The sequence below is a fragment of the Carcharodon carcharias genome, chromosome 12 (assembly GCF_017639515.1).
Source record: "Carcharodon carcharias isolate sCarCar2 chromosome 12, sCarCar2.pri, whole genome shotgun sequence".
NCBI lineage: Eukaryota > Metazoa > Chordata > Chondrichthyes > Lamniformes > Lamnidae > Carcharodon > Carcharodon carcharias.
The window spans coordinates 134,281,442-134,299,774 of record NC_054478.1 but is presented as its reverse complement, the minus strand read 5'-3'; the positions used below and the strand labels follow the sequence as shown (position 1 = coordinate 134,299,774).

Here is an 18,333-nt window from a genome sequence, read left to right as displayed (position 1 = left end):
TAACTTGGCCATTGGATATATCTATTGAGAACAATGAACTGTGGAGTCATGACGATAAGCAGAATGAATCATGTTCTGTTGCTCTATATGCTGTGTTGCTGAACTACCAAAGGAGTAACCTGCTGCAATGCAGTAAATTTGGATAATTTCATGTGGTCTCCTTGACTTCAGACTCCAAGGAACAACTCTAACCTGTGAAATACATCCAAACTGAACAATATCCCCCGATCCTTCTCTCTCCAGAAATGCATACAATTACTTCTGAACCAATCTACAATGTTTGCTTCAATCATCTCCCGATAACTTATTCCTCATGATCTTCTATACAAAGAAGAAAAACATCATTTCCTTATCAATTCTTAACTTCCTAATTTGTAACTGGTGACCTTAGTAATACAGGAAACAACTACCCTGATCAACTCCTTGTCACTTCCTTTCATAATCTGAGAATGTCGAATAGGTCAGCTTGAAGTATTTTTCACAGCAGACCTGACTCAACTTCCTAGCATAAGATTCCTGGTAACCATTAATCATCCTGGATGCTCCACTCCCATGTGTCTGAATCAAAGGCAATATAATCTTGCTTCCATGTAGCATTTCTCCCTCTTTAGTAGGCTGGCTAGTGAGAGGTGCATAAATGATGTTTAGCCTGGACACTCAAGCAGTTTGATGCTTGGCCCATAAACTTGCTCTGCTGCCTCATAGAAGTGAACAGTTCTCACTTTGTACTTGCCCTGAAGGTGGGATATGACTTGAATCTTCTGTTTTCTCTAACCATGTTTACCCAGTAGTCATTAACAACAACTTACACGTATAGAACACCTTAAAATAACCAAACATCCCAAGGCACATCACAGTAACGTTATCAGACAAAATTTGACGCCGAGCTACATAAGGAGACAATAGGACAAATGATGACAAGCTTAGGCAACAAGGTGGGCCTTAAAGAGTGGCATAAAGGGAGAAGAGATAGAAATGCAGAGAGGTTTAGGGAAGGTATTTCAATCCATAGGGCCCAAGCAGTTGAAAGCTTGGCCACCATTGCTGAATGTGTAAAAGGCCAGAATAAAAGGATGGCAGGCAGATATCTGAGATTCATCCACTAGGCAGCGCAATTTGGGAAAGGCTGTGCATTGTTATACAGTCTGAAGGTTTAACTGAGGTTGGTAATGTACATTATGTCTCCCGCACCTCCCATTATCAGTCAATACCATTTCAACCGAGCCTTATGGATTATGAGAGAGTGACTATTTTGTGACCAACTTCTGAATTTTAACACTCCGTTGGGTGAAATGCCTCTCCACTGTTCATTGCTCCCTAGGTACACCTTAATTAGTATCTAGTATGGGCAGAGGTGAGATGATACAGTTGGTTAAAACATTGTGCTCTCACCTCTGTGACCTGATTTTCAATACCATAATACTAATTGGGTCAAGTTCTCCACACTCTTCTGGCTCTAAGGGTTCCATATGAAATAGGTTTGATTCTGATTAAAATCTAGGTCACAGAGGTGAAAGCACAATGTTCAAACCAATGGTATTACCTGTCATATGAGAACCACCGAGAATGCAGCACACCCTCAGTGAATGAAGGGTAAACCCAGGTTGTGTACGCAAATCCTTGAGTGGTCCTTGAAGCTGGGAATTCTATATTGGATTTATTGGTCTAGGTGTTACAGCAGACTAAAGGGCAGGACGTTTTCTTTAAGGTTGCATGAAGTGACACCACAAGTCACACTCAGAGTAAAGATGATTGGGTAAGTCCCCTGTTAATCTGAAGATCCCACTGCTGTAAATGATGTAAGGATTGATGTTATGCACACAATATATACCATTTTCCACTCACGTTGCTGGAGAAGCACTTACCCTTTGAATGGGAAACATTGTAGTGATTCCGCTTGTGAAATAAAAACAAAGCACTCTTAAAAACTCAGCAGGTTTGGCAGCATCAAAGTTAACATTTCGTGTCCAATATGAATCTTCTTCAGAACCCTTAGAGCCAAAAAGCCAGTTCCGAAGAAGAGTCATATTGGACCTCTAATATTCGCTCTGTTTCTTTCCCTACAGGTGCTGCCTGACCTGCTGAGTTTTTCCAGCACTTTGTTTTATTTCAGCTCACCAGCATCCACAGTATTTTGCTTTTATTCAGCTTGTGAGTACTGTTTATGGTATTTTGCAAAGATTTCCTTTATGCGGTGAACACATCACTGCCTGCAAGTTGCCCTCCAACTCGCACATCATTCTGACTTGGAAATATATTGCCATTCTTTCACCTTCACTTGATTAAAATCCTAGAACTCCCTAATGGCACTGAAGGTGTACCTTCACTACACAGACTGCAAAGCTTCATGAAGGCGGCTTACCATCACCTTCTCAAAGGCAATTAGAGATATGCAGTAAATGCTGGCCTAAAATTATGTTTAAATAGATATTGTATATTGAGTAACTTTGTGTAGATCCTGTCATATGTCCCACCCCACACCACCACTAACATTTTGGCTTTGATTTTAAATTTCGTTGTTTTCAAATTCCTCCCTATCTCTGTAGCCTCCCCTAGCTCCACAACCTTCGAAGATACCTGCTCTCTTCCCATTCTGGCCTCTTCCGCACCCCTTATTTCAATCACTGCACAAGTGGTAGCAGTGCCTTCGGCTGTCTAGGCCCTGAACTCTAGAATTCTTTCTCTAAACCTCTCTCCCTGTCCCTCTCTCTCCTCTTGTAAGGCATTCTTTAAAACCTACCTCTTTAACAAAGCTTTTGGTCATCTGCCCTAATATCCTTATGTGGCTCGATGTCAAATGCCCCAGGAAGCGCCTTGGCATATTTAACTTGTTCAAAGGTGTTATATAAATAGAAGGTGATGTTGTTTGTTTTTGACACAGTGGTGTCGATGTTCACCCATCCTACTATCCCAGTGGTCACCCTGAGGATGCTGCTGGCTATTGGGGAATTAATTTTTGGTGTTTGTGCAAGTAAACACATTGGCTGGATTCACACTTAAAATCGTAGTTACATGTGAGTTGTGTATTCTTGCAGTAAATGCTGGAATCGGTTCTTAACTCTGTCATAACTCTTGAATGTTTTTCTCCTTCTAAATGCAGTAATACTGTTTTGCTTAGACCTGTGTTCAACAATTTGTCTTTGCAATTAGTATCTGTAAATTAAGCTTGGCTCTTCGCCATTTGAGTTCTTTATTTTTGCCCTTGGCGGCTATCATATAAAACCAGCAAAAACCATTGGTAATTCCCAATGAACTCCTCTGCTCGATAAAATCCTTGATAAAATACACTTTAATTTGATGAGGAAACACTAAGGTGGCAGTCTTCATTATTACTGGTGATGTATCTAGTTCTGAGATGAATAATGAAAATATCTTGGTCAAGCCACTACCAATGAAGGGATACTAATAAAATCTGAGACCAAAAGAACTCAGCTGACCAAAATCAGGAAGAGGTAGGGAGAGCAGGGGTGGGGGAGGGAGGGGGGGGTGGGGGGGGTAGTTTCCTGGGCAGTTAATAAGAAATCATGATTTAGAAAGTCTGATGCTGATAGGAAAGATCAATGATAAAAGAGTTCGAGGATGACAAAGACCAATATTTCTAAAGAACCTCACAAACTGCATGAATGTACCACTGACAAAGATGATTCATGTTTCCAGAGCAAGATTAACATGTAGGTCCATGGTCGCCAAAGCCTTCTTAGTGGCACCTGAAGAGAGAGAGATGTAATTAACTTTGACTCCCGAATTATCTTTTTTTCTTTCGTGAATGGAAACCATGTTTTCTACTAGTCCCTTTCATTTGAAAACAGTGCTGCGATTTGGAAAGTCTTACTATGATCTATCCAGGAGTGTGTTTGACATTTGTATGAGCCCTTACGCCACCTTATCTATTGTTGACTTGGCTGGTAGATGTACTTATTGAAAATGAAGAACCGCTGATTTCTCTCAATAGCACAAAAGAACTTAAGAAATAGGAGCAGGAGTAGGCCACACAGCCCATTAAGCCTGCCCTACCATTCAATACTGTCCTGGATGATAGTGCAGTTATTGAATAGTTAGAGGGTATATATCTGTATTTGACCGCAATCAGAATGCCATTTGGGTTTGTATAACTGATATCAGTGTCCCTGAGATAAAGGTTAGAAAAGCAGACAGGCTGTCCATTGAACTGTTTCTTGAAAACTCATGAGGTCAGATCTGTTCATTAATCTCCAGACAAATTTTCCTAACGCTTATGTTCATAGTGCTATTATTCTCTAATGTTGTGGGAATAAAAGCCTGTAACTGTTACCATAATTTAGTATTTTAGGAACTACAAACTTTCAACCTTTGAATCAGGCTTAAGAAAGAAAGACTCACAACCTCAGGACATCCTTAAATGCTTTACAACCAACTAAGTACTTTTGAGATGATGATGTAATGTAGGAAGCATGGCAAGGAATTTGTGAACAGCCAGCTCCTACAGACAGCAATGAGATCAACAGTTTTAGTCATGTTCGGAGATAGATATTAGCCAGAATGCACAGGATAATACACCTGTTCTTTGAATAGTACTTCAGGATCTCTTAAGCCCACTTGAGAAGGAAGATGTGGCCTCATTGTCTCACTGCACCACTGGCAGGGCAGCACTTCATCAGTACTGCACTGGAGTGTCAGCCAGGTTTATGTGCACAAGTGAGACTTGAACTCTGAACCTTGAAATGAAAGGGCAGCCAAATCTATGTTCTCAGCACAAGGTTAAAATTTTAAAACCAGCATGCTGGGTGCCCATCCATGAAACCCCTTAAAGTTCTGACAGCCGACTATAGATCTGATATTATTTCTACAATCACCTGATGCATTTATTTTGTTTCAGAAGGGGGAACAGAACTGTAATCTGCCAGGAGATGATAAAAAGGAGTACCTGACCTTTGAGATCCCGCTCAATGACTCGGGCTCTGCTGGGCTGGGCATCAGCCTTAAAGGGAACAAATCCAAGGACACCGGGGCCGACCTTGGCATATTCATTAAGGCCATTCTTCATGGAGGGGCAGCCTTTAAGGTAACTCAATTGGAAAGGATTGAATTGTGGCGATTCTGGAAATTGTATTAATGTCCTTTTAAGGATCAGAAAGTGTTTGTTGCAGAACTTTCCTCATGACTCAAAGGATAGGGAGGAAGTCATTAAAGGGTCGAACATACCTGAATGAATGTGAACGACCCAGCTGAAAATTTAAAGTTGTCCTCCTTGCATTCAAATCCCTCCATGTCCTCACCCCTCCCTATCTCTGTGACCTCCTCCAGCCCCAAAACTCTCAGAGCTCTCTGTGCTCTTCCAATTTCAGCCTCTTATGCACTCGCGATTTCCTTTATCCCATCGTTAGCAACAACGTCTTCAGCTGCCGAGGTGTTAAGCTCAGGAGCTCTTCCACCCCCATCAAAACTATCTCCCTCTCTTAAGAGGGCCTTTAAAATCCACCTCTTCCTGACTAATGCTCAGTGTCAGATTTTGTCCGATAATACTCCTGTGAAGCACATTGGGACGTTTTAATATGTAAAAGGTGCAATATAGATAAAAGTCGTTGACTGAACTAATGTTTTTGCTCTCGAGCTATGCCTCCTTATGCTCTTGGGGCTCTCACTGGCAGTGTACCTGGCGGGCTTTGGTATACTACTTAACCATGCTGGATATCACGGAAAGGCCAGATATCGTTTTTGTCCAATGTTCACATGTACTTTCTAGCAAGCAATCCGGACCAAAAGCTATGGTGGGGTTTTTCCCTCTCCTGTTACATGGTCTGCCGCAGTGTGGCCAATGATGGCACCCTTTATTTGAGACCTTCGTGGTTAATATGACTCCGTACCACAAATGCGTTAGACTTACTTAATGAGACTAATTCCCAGGCCCGTACAAAAAACACAAAATTCTGGAAACTTTGAGTAGGTTGGCCAACAAGTGTGGAGGAAACAGAGAAGCTAAAAGCATCTGAGCTCTATTTTTCTCTTTTTTATTCCGAAGTCTATACCAAGGTTTCTCTTGAAGTTGTCGTTTGACCTCCCTCAGTTTCGCCAGCGCAGTTTTTATGGCTATTCAAAGTGTCACAGTGGCCATCATTGATGCTGACCAAACTAAAGTTGACTGAATGTTATCATTTTCTTAACTAATGTTAGTTAATTAATGCTGTAGTTAGTTAATTTAATTGCTAGTTAACTAAATTAACCATATATTTAAAGTTGAATTTTAAAGTTGCTGCTTCATCTGTAGAAATTTGTTTGTAGCTTTTGAAGTGCCGCTTTCCTCAGAGTCTCATTCCCTAGCTAAGGAAATGCCAAGAAACCTACTCCCTGGCCCCTTCCAATGTCGCTGGAAGTTTCTTTGTGTATAATTTTTCTTCCTCCTTTCTCTCGCTCTCGTCAGAGAGCAATCATATGGGGCTTGTGCATTGTCGTTGTCAATTGTCCCTCGATTCGAGGATGACATCCACTCAGGGCCACAAGTTTCTGTCATGGATCTTCATGTGACTGAATAGGCCAGTTCTTGACCCAGATATCTTTGGGTATATGGGGCAGTATGTCCCAAGAGGTTGTCAGATCCGGAGTGCATTTCTTCTCTGCCACCACTCTGCCTCATCATTAAGACAGTGTGACTTAAAGTGTAATGCAGTTTAATGGACAAATTGTTGTCATTCTGAATGATTGGTAGCAAATTCCTCCAAGTCATTAATGTCAATGCTGCTGTGCTTCAAAGAGAGCTTCAGAATGTCTTTGAAGCATTTTCTTTGTCCTCCGCTAGAACGTTGGCCATTTGAGAGTTGAGAGAATGGGACCTGGCAGGGAAGATGGTTTTTGGCCATCTAGACACAGTGTCCAGTCCATCAATGTTGATTTTCCAGGATTCTTTCCTGAATGCTTGGCTTCAAGGACACTAGCTGAAAAATAGCCCCCCCTGAATCGGAGGATGTGGCAAAGGCACTGCTGATGGAATTTCTCGAGTGCTTTTGTCTGTTGCTAATACACAGTCCAGGTCTCAATGCAGTATAGGGGTATGGTGACAAAGACTGCTCTGTGCACTAGGATTTTTGTTGACTTACGGAGATTTCTCTTGTCAAACACTCGCTGCTGTGGTTTGTAGAAAGCTGAGCTGGCACAGCTGATCTGGTGTTGGATCTCCTTGCCAATTGTAGTCTTTTGAGACAGGTGGAAGTTAAGGTATGGGAAATGCCCAATACATTTCAGAATCTCTCCTTCAACATATATGGGAGGGTGCAGGGCTGGTGGAATATTTGGCTGACCAGATGTGGGTTGATATGAGTTTTACTTTGGCAACATTCAAGGACAGGCTGAGATCTTTTTATGCAGAAATGATGAGAGCGAAAGTTAGCTTGCAAATCTGGAGCAGGGTGTTAAAGTCATTGTTTGTGCATTGAGGGAAGGAGGAATCTGAAGCCAGTCCTTTGCTTAATCCTGGACTCCAGAGTAAAGGCACAGAGTCCCTTATTTCCCCCCTACACACAGTGTGAACTGGTTTTTATACATTTGCAATAATTCCCTAATCTTTCCCCAATTGGTGGCAGCTGCCCTTAATTATGAACATAAAGCATGCACTCCATTGCAGCATGATTCTAACGTTAACACAGGGCAGATAATGACACTGCAGTCATCCATAAACTGTAGATCATGTATATCAACGATGGTCAGTTTAGTTTTGGTACGGAGGAGACTGAGGAAAGAGTTTTCCATCTAGACGGTATTTAACATTGACACCAGAGGGCAATTGATCTTTGATGAGACGAATAATAACCACTGTCAAGCAGATTGCAAATAATGTGGGGGCTATCACACAGCCTTACTTGATCCAGTCTGGATTTTGAAGGCATCTGTTTCAGATCTCCCACTCGAGACAGTTAGAGTCATTTCATCAATTGTGATGAATTTCTTGGGCATCCAAATCTTTGGAACACAATCCACAGAACTCTCTCGATTTACTGAGTTAAAAGCTTTGGTTAGGTCAATTAATGCATTAAAGAGTTTTTGATGTTGGTCTCGCCATTTTTCCTGGATTTGTTTGGCAACAAAAATCAGGTTGGAGGTTCATCTGGAAGACCTAAATTCATACTTTGCCTGTGGGAGGATTTCCTCAGCTACAGGAAGTAGGTGATTCAGGAGAATGCATGTAGGATTTTCCCTGCTACATACAAGAGGGAAATACTGTGATAGCTTCCACAGCGTGATTATCTCCCTCCTTGAAGACTGTTACTATTGTCACATTCCTGAAATGGGGGGAGGGTGGGTATGGAGAGGAGTTCTTTTTCCTTCCAAATCCATAGGATAAGTGCATGGATTCTTCACAAGAGCTAACTCCTCCAGCTTTGAAGACCTCAGCTGGAATTCTATCGGGGCCATAAGCTTTGTTGTTTTCCATCCATTTGATTACTAGTTGCAGCTTTCCCATCGATGGTGGTTCACTGATAGATTTTACCACAGGACACTGGGGGATAGCCTGGAGAGCATCAGTTGCCACTATGGATTCGTGATTGAGATGTTGTTGAAAATGTTCTTTCCAGCACTGATGGATGACACTGTCATCCTTAAGAAGAGAAACACCATCCTGTGAGTGAAGGGGATTTTGTACATTTGACCTTGGTCTATAGATAGCCCTGGTGGTTTCAAAAAAGCTTCACGTCATAATGGTCAGCATATTGTTGGATATCTCAGGCTTTCTCTTCCCACCACAACTCCTTTATCTTCTGGATTTATTTTTTTGCGTCAGCCTTGAGCTGTTGGAATGCTGCCTCCTTGAGTTGTTCTCCCAGGCACTGAAGGCTGCTCATTTTTGCTCAAGGAGGTCACATATTTCAGCATGGTTTCATCGAACTGGTCCTGGTGACGATGATTCTCAAAGCCACTGGTCTGGACACAGTAATTCAGTACAGCTGACTTTATTTGATCCAACTGTTTTGGAATTGAGTTGGATGTGTGAAGATTTTCCAGATTAGTCATGAACTGCTTTTGAAATTCCTTTCTTCGGTCGGGCTGCTTTAAAGCATTGCTCTTCTTCCTCTTAGACTTTTGGGCTTTGTAAAATCTTGGTGCTGGGTGGCTGTTCATCACCAATTGAATAAGTCGATGATCTGTCCAGCAGGCATCAACCCCCTGCATGGATTGAGTGATGCAGACCTCACTTAGACCTTTGACCTCAACAAGACACAATCCAGGAGGTGCCAATACTTTGATCTAGGAAAGCTCCATGTGGTTTTGCATTTGCCCGTCTGGCAGAAGAAGGTGTTTGTTATAATGAGGCCAGGCTGAGCATGCTTTGTCAGCAGGAGGATGCCATTTGCATTGGAGTTTCCTACGCTATTTTTCCCAATGGTTCTACCCCAGGCATTGGAGTCATGACCAACCCTGGTAAAGTCCTTCAGAAGGATAACCTTTTCTTCTTTTGAAATAGTAGTGAGGACTTCATTAATATCAGAATAGAACTTTCCTTAACATCTTCATTGGAGTGATGGTTTGAGGCATAGGCACTGATGAAGGTGGCATGTTGGTTATGACTGATCTATAGGTGAATTGTCAGGAGTCTTTCACTTATACAATTGGGGAGTTCTGTCAGTGTATCCAAGATCCTATTCTGGACAACCCCATGGACAGAAGGGTCCCTGTCAGCCTTTTCTTTCCAGTAAAGGTTGTATCCCTAGCTTGTCCTTTTAGCTGCCCCTCCCAGGAACGTGGGTTTTATGGAGGGCGGCGGTGTCAATTTGGAATCTTGATAGCTCACGTGATAATATTTCAGTTCTTCTATCTGGATGGTCACTCTCAAGATTACCCATGACTGCTCCAACATTCCAAGTTGCAAACTTTAAAGTTTTCTTTCTTTTGACCACAAAGATGGTGATCCCGCAGAGTATGGCAGGGGAAAGTGGGACAGCCTATTTTTGGGGCATCTTTTCTAGCCCCCTCCCCATTTAAGGTGAGCAGGGTATCCTGAAGAGGACTGCTGATATCACAGATGCTGATGCCCAGAGATACCTATGTTGGGACAGTAACCTTCATGCATCTGTCACCTGTCCCTAGATTCTTGACTAGGAGTTCCCAGGTTGACACAGCCCTGTTTCCCATCACCAATTCTCTATCGGCACAGGACTTAGCAAATGGACCCTGTTAGAAGCCTGTGCGTGACTCTATTTAACATGGGGGCCTTGGGGCACCATCTTGTCCGCACTATCTTGACAGTTTGGTGATCAGATTTCAGTAACATGTCAAACCACGATGATTAGAACTATCTTCATAGCCGGTGAGATGCACGGGCTCCCTTCACCTGTTCTGCCATTCAGGACGTTTCGGACCACACTTTTTTTGGCACCTCCCCGCAATCCCCGGCAGACCTTGCTGCCATGTGTGCACAAGTGGCCCTACCAGGAGCAAAGAGATTCTAATGGCATTGCTCAAAGGATTGTCTGAGAACACGAGTCTCTCTCCACCATATCAGGTTGGCAATCCATGGAGAAACCTATACATCAACTCCTAAATTATACAATGAAATTATTAATTCTGTGGCATAGAAGTGCAGTCCATGCAAGAACTGCTAATTAAAATTCGTCTAGAAGTTTGGGAGCCATTGATCTCAACAATTTAATTATGGGTGATACAGAGGAATTTTGAGGGGAGCCCTAGCAAGCTATGAGGCAAGGCTAAAGGCACCATACAGATGGCAAGGAATATTAAAACCTAGCTCTTAGACCAGGCTTTTGGTCACCTGTCCCAGTGACCCCTTATGAGATAGTATGTGCTCATCTGACACTTTGCTGTCCATATCCTGACTCGCACCAAGTCTCGTGCAACCATCCCTGATTTTCATTGCCCACCATTGCTGGCTGCGCTTCATCTGCCTCGGCCCCAAGCTAAGGTATTCCATCCCTAAACCTCTCTGTTTCTCTTTCCTCCTTTAAGGCAGTCCATAAAACCTGTCCCTTTAACTAGGCTATTATGTATTCCAATATCTCCTTATGTGGCTTGATCTCAAATTTTGTTTAATAATGCTCTTGCAAAATGTCTTTGGGCATTGTATTACATTAAAGACGCTACATAAGTAAAAGTTATCATTGAATAGAGCTGGAAACTGAGGAACAAAATTAATGTCAGATGGATCTGATTCTTTTCAATATCATGCAGGATGGGCGGCTACGGATGAATGATCAGCTGATTGCAGTGAATGGCGAACACCTACTGGAGAAATCTAACCATGAGGCTTTGGAAACATTACGGCGATCCATGTCAATGGAGGGAAACATCCGAGGAATGATCCAGGTGATGGTGGCCAGGAGGATGGAAAAACACCAAGAGGTAGGCTCTTGACTTGAATATGCACAGCAAGTTCTCTCCCTGTTAGGAAATGAGTGACCTAAGTGGCTTTCTCTCTCAGGTGGAAATAGTGTGGTCAAAAAACATTATACTTTCATCTGTTGGTCTTGGGGAAAAATACAACCCAGAGTGCTGTTTATGCTTTCTTTCAACTGGGTGGTTCTTGAATGAAATTAGTTGAAATAGCCTCAGCCCAGGTTAAATTGGGCACAATTTCATGCAATAGAAAGTCCTGTAGTTCCATGTTTGAACTTGCCAGTCAGACTTTCATGACAGCCACAGTACTGAAACAACCGTGGATGTCACAAATTATATCTTATTTAACTGTGACTATGCTGCATTATGCCTCCTCATCCTTCTTAAACTCTCAATAGCCTTAGACACAGATAAAAACACTATTTCTTTCCAATGCTTCTCCTTCATTGACCAGCTGAGTGAAATTGCCCTTGCCTGATTCCTGTAACCATCCAGTCATAACGAAATAAGTTTTTTAACCGTTTCTCTTCTCCCCACTGCATCGTTACATCTGAAATCCACTAAGGAGCTACTCTTGGCCCCCTCCAAATTCTCATCTACATGCTGCTGCTCAACAATATCACCTGAACACACAACATTGGATTCCATGTGTATGCTGATGACACCTGGCTCGACCTTACCCCCATCATCTTTCTCAACCCCTCCACTGTCCCTGTTGTCAGATTGCTTGTCCGAGATGAACCAGATTTTCCCCAGTTAAAGATTGAGAAGGCCTAAGTCATCCTTTTGGTCCCTGCTGTATATATAGTGTTTCTATGTCTCCGATTCTTTTCCCCCCTATCTCAGGTTGAACCAGACCATTCACATCCTGTTAATGCTTTGATCACAAAGATGGAGCTCTGTAATTTCACCCGTCTCTACCACTATCTCAGCTCATCTGCTGCTGAAATGCTCATCTATGCTTCTGTCACTTTCAGATTTGACCATTGCAATGTTGTCTAGGCTAGTCTCCCATCTCCAACCCTCCATAAACTTCATCATATCCAAAATTCTGCTGCCTGTATCCTAACTCATATCAAGTCCCATTCACATATCAGCCCAACAATACTTCAATTTTAAAATTCTCATCATAGTATTCAAAATGCTTTAGTCTTGCCCTCTATATCTCTATAGTTTCCTGCAGGCCTAAGATTCACTGACAACTCTGCATTCCTCCGATTCTGGCCTCTTGCACATTCCTGATTTATTTTCCCTTGCCAGTGATGGCTATCCCTGTAGCTGCCTAGATCCCAAGCCGTGGAATTCTCTCTCTCAGCCTTTCTGCCTCTTCACCTCGCTGTCCTGTTTTAAGATGCTCCTTAAAAAAACTACAGCTTTGATCAAGCTTTTAGTCACCTGGGGTCAGTTTTGTTTGCTTACTTCCCATGAAGCGCCTTGGGACATTTTACTGCATTAAAGGTACTAAAAAATGATAAAAGCCAAATTGGTATTCCTATCTGAAATGCTGCGAAGATGAATTGTGTGTGCAAATTACTCGTACCAGGAATTGCTCTTTTGAGGCTGGGGATCAAAGCGTGTTTTTAGACTGAATAGAGGAACCACCATTAATATTATTACCTGTACTTGCATTGCTTAAAGAGAAAAAACTCGAAAAAGAAGGATTTTTTAGTTCAAGATTACCATTGACAACATGAGTATTTGGTTCATTGAATTTTCACTTCTGTATCTCACAAAGCTATCATACATTTTTACTAGATAGTGCTTAAGGGAAGAACACATTGATACATTTAAGGTTTTGCGATATCTTTTGTGGCTTTGCTGAGAGCGATGCAGGTTTAGATGTGGAATCTGTGGCTAGTATTGAGCAAGGAGCAAAGAAGGCTCTGGATTCTATTATCTGTTTGTTGCTCTTTAAGGTGATTGCAGACCATTCACTTTCAAGGAAATCACATTGGATTTCTTCAGTTTGAGCTGCCCATTTGGGTTGGGCTGCATACCTGTTGCTGATTTCAGTATGTCCTCCAAGTATTTCAGTCACATACCTGTTGTGGCGAGGACTACATTCACAGTAGAATTGGGGGGGGTGGGGGGGGGGGGGGGGGTGGGGGGTGGGGGGGGGGGGTGGGGGGTGGGTGGGCACTATCTTGCAAATAGTTTCGAGAGCTGATCTGTTCTGTTTTTGCTACCTGTGATGTGTACTGCTTGGACAGTCTTGTTGAAGTTACAAAGAAGTCTTTATTAACAGTTCTGAATTAAGTACATATTTACAGTACAGAGAAAAGGTATGGAGAGGACCCCATACTAGGTCCTTACATGTTGCTACCTACCTCTAGACTGCATTTGCCCTAGGTTGTGTGCCTAGGGGCCAAGTGGCCTACTCCTGCTCCTAATTCACATGTTCTTATGTTGTTACCAGGCTGAGAAAAGAACAGGAATAAACCGTCAGGGACTAAGTATCTCTGTGGATTTATTCTGCGAATCTAAATAAATACATAAAGGACGGTGTAAAATGTAACTATGAAGTGTATTTTTGTTTGGTTGGGCTAAAAAGGGGGTATTCCGTTCTGTGTTTCAAAGTATAAGTTGCCTACAAAGATAGTGTTTAGTCAATGTCTTAAAACATAAAATCTTGACATGTCATTCTTTCAGCTACGAAATGGGAGCTCAAATTTCTTTTTAAAAGTTATCAGTCTCTACAGGGATCATAATTCTAATGTTGCATTGAGTTATCTAATTTTTCCAAATGTAATCAGAATTCTCCTTTCTAGTTGATAACTCTTGGGTTCCAGACCCTTCCTACGGAAACTTGAACCAAAAATCCAATCGCCGAGACCTTTATTTTTGTTTTGGGAGTATTTTGAAGTCTGGGCCATGTCTGTCTGTCTGCAGACACCTGTGCCCTTTTGTAGATTGCATTTTCCACATGAAGAAGCAAAAGTAGAAGTTTTTTTTTTCAGGGGTGTGTTTTTATGATCAATGGTAATTTAGTCAAATGGTGGTCGTGTCAGGGGAGCAGGCTGCAACCTTTTGCAGTTGCGTCACAACCTCTGTCTGTAAAGCTTACACCATTAAACAATCTTTTATGGCTTTATTGGTTTAGACAGTAATGCACAGGGCAGTGACTGATCTGTTCTACAAGCCAGATACTTTAATTAGGGCGAGTACTGATTTGCCGCTATCGTATTGATTCGTGTAATTTATCAGGGAATGATGAGGAATTTTAAGTGAATGTGCTCTTGCTTGGCTCTGCACATTTCTAGTCTCCCATTGGGCAATGTTTTAATTTAGTAATAGTTTGCCTTAATGGAATAAAAGCCTTTGGAAAAGATGCTTTAACTTGTTCAGTGTTCTTACTTAGTACCCACATTTCATTTTTTTCCCTCCCTCTTAGTATAATGAGCCTTCTGTCTCCCAGCAAACAGGGAATTACAAATTGGAAAAACAAAATGCTTATTGTTCAGGATCGCTTGGAAGTATCTGAACACCACTTAAAGGAGTAATGTTTTAATTTAGCGCAGCTGGCATTAGAATGAAAGAAAAATAATTTACATTTGGGCTCAGGATATTCCTTTGCACCTTACTGTCAGTGAAGTCCTATTGAAATGTACTGCTGAAGGTGCTGTATTCCAGCTGAGACATTAAACTGAGGGCACTTCTGCCCCCTCATGAAAGATCCCATTGCACTATTGACAGAAGGAGCAAGCAAATTCTTCCCCGTGTTTATGACCAATGTTTTTCATTGAACGACCATCCCAAAAACAGATTAGCTGATCATTATTGCATTTGTTGCTTGTGAGACCCTGCTGTTTGCAAATTGGCTGCTGCGTTGCCTACAAAACACTCCAAAAATAAATAATTGTAAAGTGCTGTGGACACTCTGTGTTGTGAATGTGTTATGTGTATGCAAGTTGTTTCTTTCTCTGCATACTGGCCTTTCATTCCCTACTCTCTACATGTTCTAAAACTCTTTGCCGTGCATCCTGCCTTTTACCAACAAGTCTCACTACCCCTGCATTCATTTACTGTCATTAGCTCTTCATTCGCCCAATACATTAAATATAAATCCTTGTTCTCATTTTTAAATTCCTTCTTTAACTCTCGTCCTTTAAAAACTTGTATGGAACCCATTGAGGGGGTGGTTTTAACTCCCAAAAATGGGTAGGTTTGGTTCAGGTGGGAAATTAAAAAGGTAAAAATCTCAAACAGGAATCTATTCACTTCAGCTTTTCATGGAGTGGGGAGGAGGAGCAGGTAACTAATCTGCTTGCAGGAGCTGGGTTGATCATTTAAATATTTTATGAAGACAGCGTGCCTCCAGTGTAATAGTGCCTCAATTTTTAACCACAGCTGGCCAGGTTTCCATTACTTTGGGAAGCCCAGCAGGTAAAAGTAGGAGAGTAGAGCTGCATCCATAAGGCAAGTGCCTTTACAGCGCTGCTTTGGGCCAGTAGGAGCAGGTGTGTTTTCTCCAGGCCCAACAGGCTCAGCAGTAAATCCTGCTACCCACACCTACCACCCCCCACCATCCCACCACAACTTATTTGCTATCCACATAATTCCTGCAACTGGACTCATCCTCAACTACAGTCTTGTCTCCCTGAGTGCCATCTGCCCCCACCACCTGCGATCCAACCCCGTTCAGCTACTACCACTCCTTCTCCCCCCACCACTAGATCCACTGCTGTCAGCCCAGCATGGCTGTTGCCCAATGCTACAGGATTCCATGCCCGACAGTCCTCCAGTCTGACAACGAAGCGAGCTGCAGGTGGGAAACCTACAGCAAAAGATGTGAGGACGTTCAGGAAACCTGTCCTTCCAAGTTCCCTGACCTCAAAACAGCCCCCCACCTGCCTGCTCCCTTTCCCATCTCTGTGCCAACATCTAACCCCTTCTCTTTGGCCATGCTTTCGGTCACTGCTCTTAATCTCTGTTTTCCTCAGCAACCAATCTCTCTACAGCTTTCTGTGAAACAGTGTGGGACATTTGTTTTCTCATGAAGGCACTGTATGAAAGCAAAGTAGTTGTTGTTTGACGAATGCTTTCTTTGCGCACACGGAATAGTAAACCCCATTTAAAAAAACGTAAAACCTCCTTGCACATATTTCATCCTTGCATCAATCTGTTTCCAAAGCAATTTATCTGTAACAAAATGAAACATTTCAGACAGCCTGCACATCATAACTAAAAGCAGCAAGAAACTGTGGCAGGGTAGAAAAGTTCTTTGAATAGTAATTCAAAAAATGAATGAATTTTGTGGGGAATGATCACTGCCTAAGGAAGTATTGGTTGACTGTGATATTTATATAGTTTCTAAGTTAGCAGAAACAATTTTTCCATTAAATACATTGCAGCAACAACAACTTGCATTATGTAGGACATTATCATGGTAAAATGTCCCCAGGGACTTCACAGGAGAACAATCAGATATTTTTATACCAGCTCTTGTCAGGATATATTGGAACAAGTGTCCAGAAGCTTGGTTCAAAAGACTGACTTTAAGGAGCTTCATAAAGGAGGAGAGAGAGGCTTAGAGAGGGAATCCTAGAGCATAGGACTCAGGCAGCCTAGGCAGCAGTGTGCCAAAATAGGAACAAGGTGTTAAACTTGTTGATGCTGGTGCTTCTAGCCTTGAAACTATGGACCATTTCCTTGAGAATATTTGAAACTTGCAATACCATCTTCTTACTTTTCTGGGATTTTTTCCCCTCATTTTCCCTTATGATTTCTATTGTTTTGACATCTGCCTGTTTCTGTCAGCTCTGTACAGCAAAATCCCTTTGCTGTTCTGGTGATTAAACAACCGAAACTTTCCCAGCGCTGGATTTCCTCTGCAGCTTTGAAAAATGTGCCCATGATTTCTCTATCAAGCAAAGAAAAAAAGTTGTCAAATTTAAGCCATGAAAGTAATGAAGTAGAGGTGAAAGAATGCAATGCACTAGTGAACTGGATTCTTCGGAATAAAATGAAGAATGGGATGCTCTTTTTCATTTCTTGCTCAGATCTAGTTAATGTAGTCACCAAATGAGGTAATAAGCAACATCTGATGGATTCACTAGAATTACCTATCATTGTGAAGTGCAGTAAGTCTTTATGACACGCAACCTTCAACTGCTTTTCTGTTGATGTCACTTCAATTCATATAGGCCTATGGATCCATTCTTGGGAGATGGAAGCCGGATTTAGCACTGGAAATGGTAGGCATTTGGTCCTCTTGGAAATTAATTAAAGTAGCGCCAGTGTAAAAGCCGCTTTATTTTTCAAGGGAGCCACAAATGTGGTCATTTGGCACCAAAACAAAATTTGGTATCATTGACAAATCCAACGTTATAGTCTTGAGAATTTTACACAATCTGAAGAATTTCTACACCATCACCCTCACTGCCCCACTCCCTCCACACCATGCCCCTGCCATTAGTTAGCAGAAGAATATTGCTTGTTGATCCTGCTGTGAAAGTACACCAGTCTCTAATTCTTCTGTTAATGTGGTGGTACACAAAGCATTATAGGCGGCTTCTGAGAAATTGCGAAATGTGGGTTCCATATGGTGAAGGTCTGGTGGAATAATGGAATTTGAACCTGAAAATAGTGGGAAAACCATGGAACAGTGGGCAGAATCATGGAATGTAACCATTCAGAAAGCTGGTGTAATAAAAATGAAATTTGACTCCTTCAGACACCAGAATCCAGTAGCCCTAATTATAAACAAATGGAATTGTGATTGCAATACCAAAACACTGATATAGTTTTTTTGTTTAATGAAATAAAAATTGATCTATTTAAACCTGATAAATAAAGAAAAAAAGGACCTACATTTTTATAGCGTCCCTCATGAATTCAGGACAAACTAAAATGCTTTATAGCCAACAAAGTATTTTTGAAGTGCTGTCACTGTTGTAATGTAGGAAATACAGCAGCTTGTTGTCACACTGCAAGGTTCCACAAACAGCAATAGGATGATAAACAGATAATCTATGCTAAGAATTGGCTGAGAGATAAATATTGGCCAGCGTACCAGAG

The 18,333-nt window shown here is 41.9% G+C and overlaps 1 protein-coding gene across 6 annotated transcripts in view; it reads left to right on the top strand.

Moving 5' to 3' along the window:
• Positions 1–18,333, top strand: part of LOC121284923 (partitioning defective 3 homolog B-like) — an 885,862-nt gene that overhangs the window by 450,954 nt on the left and 416,575 nt on the right. For all 6 annotated transcript variants that reach the window (XM_041200843.1, XM_041200844.1, XM_041200842.1 and 3 more), the window contains exons 11-12: positions 4,856–5,041; positions 11,152–11,322. In XM_041200843.1, coding sequence (XP_041056777.1) covers positions 4,856–5,041; positions 11,152–11,322 — 357 coding nt within the window. The remainder of the gene's footprint in view (positions 1–4,855; positions 5,042–11,151; positions 11,323–18,333) is intronic.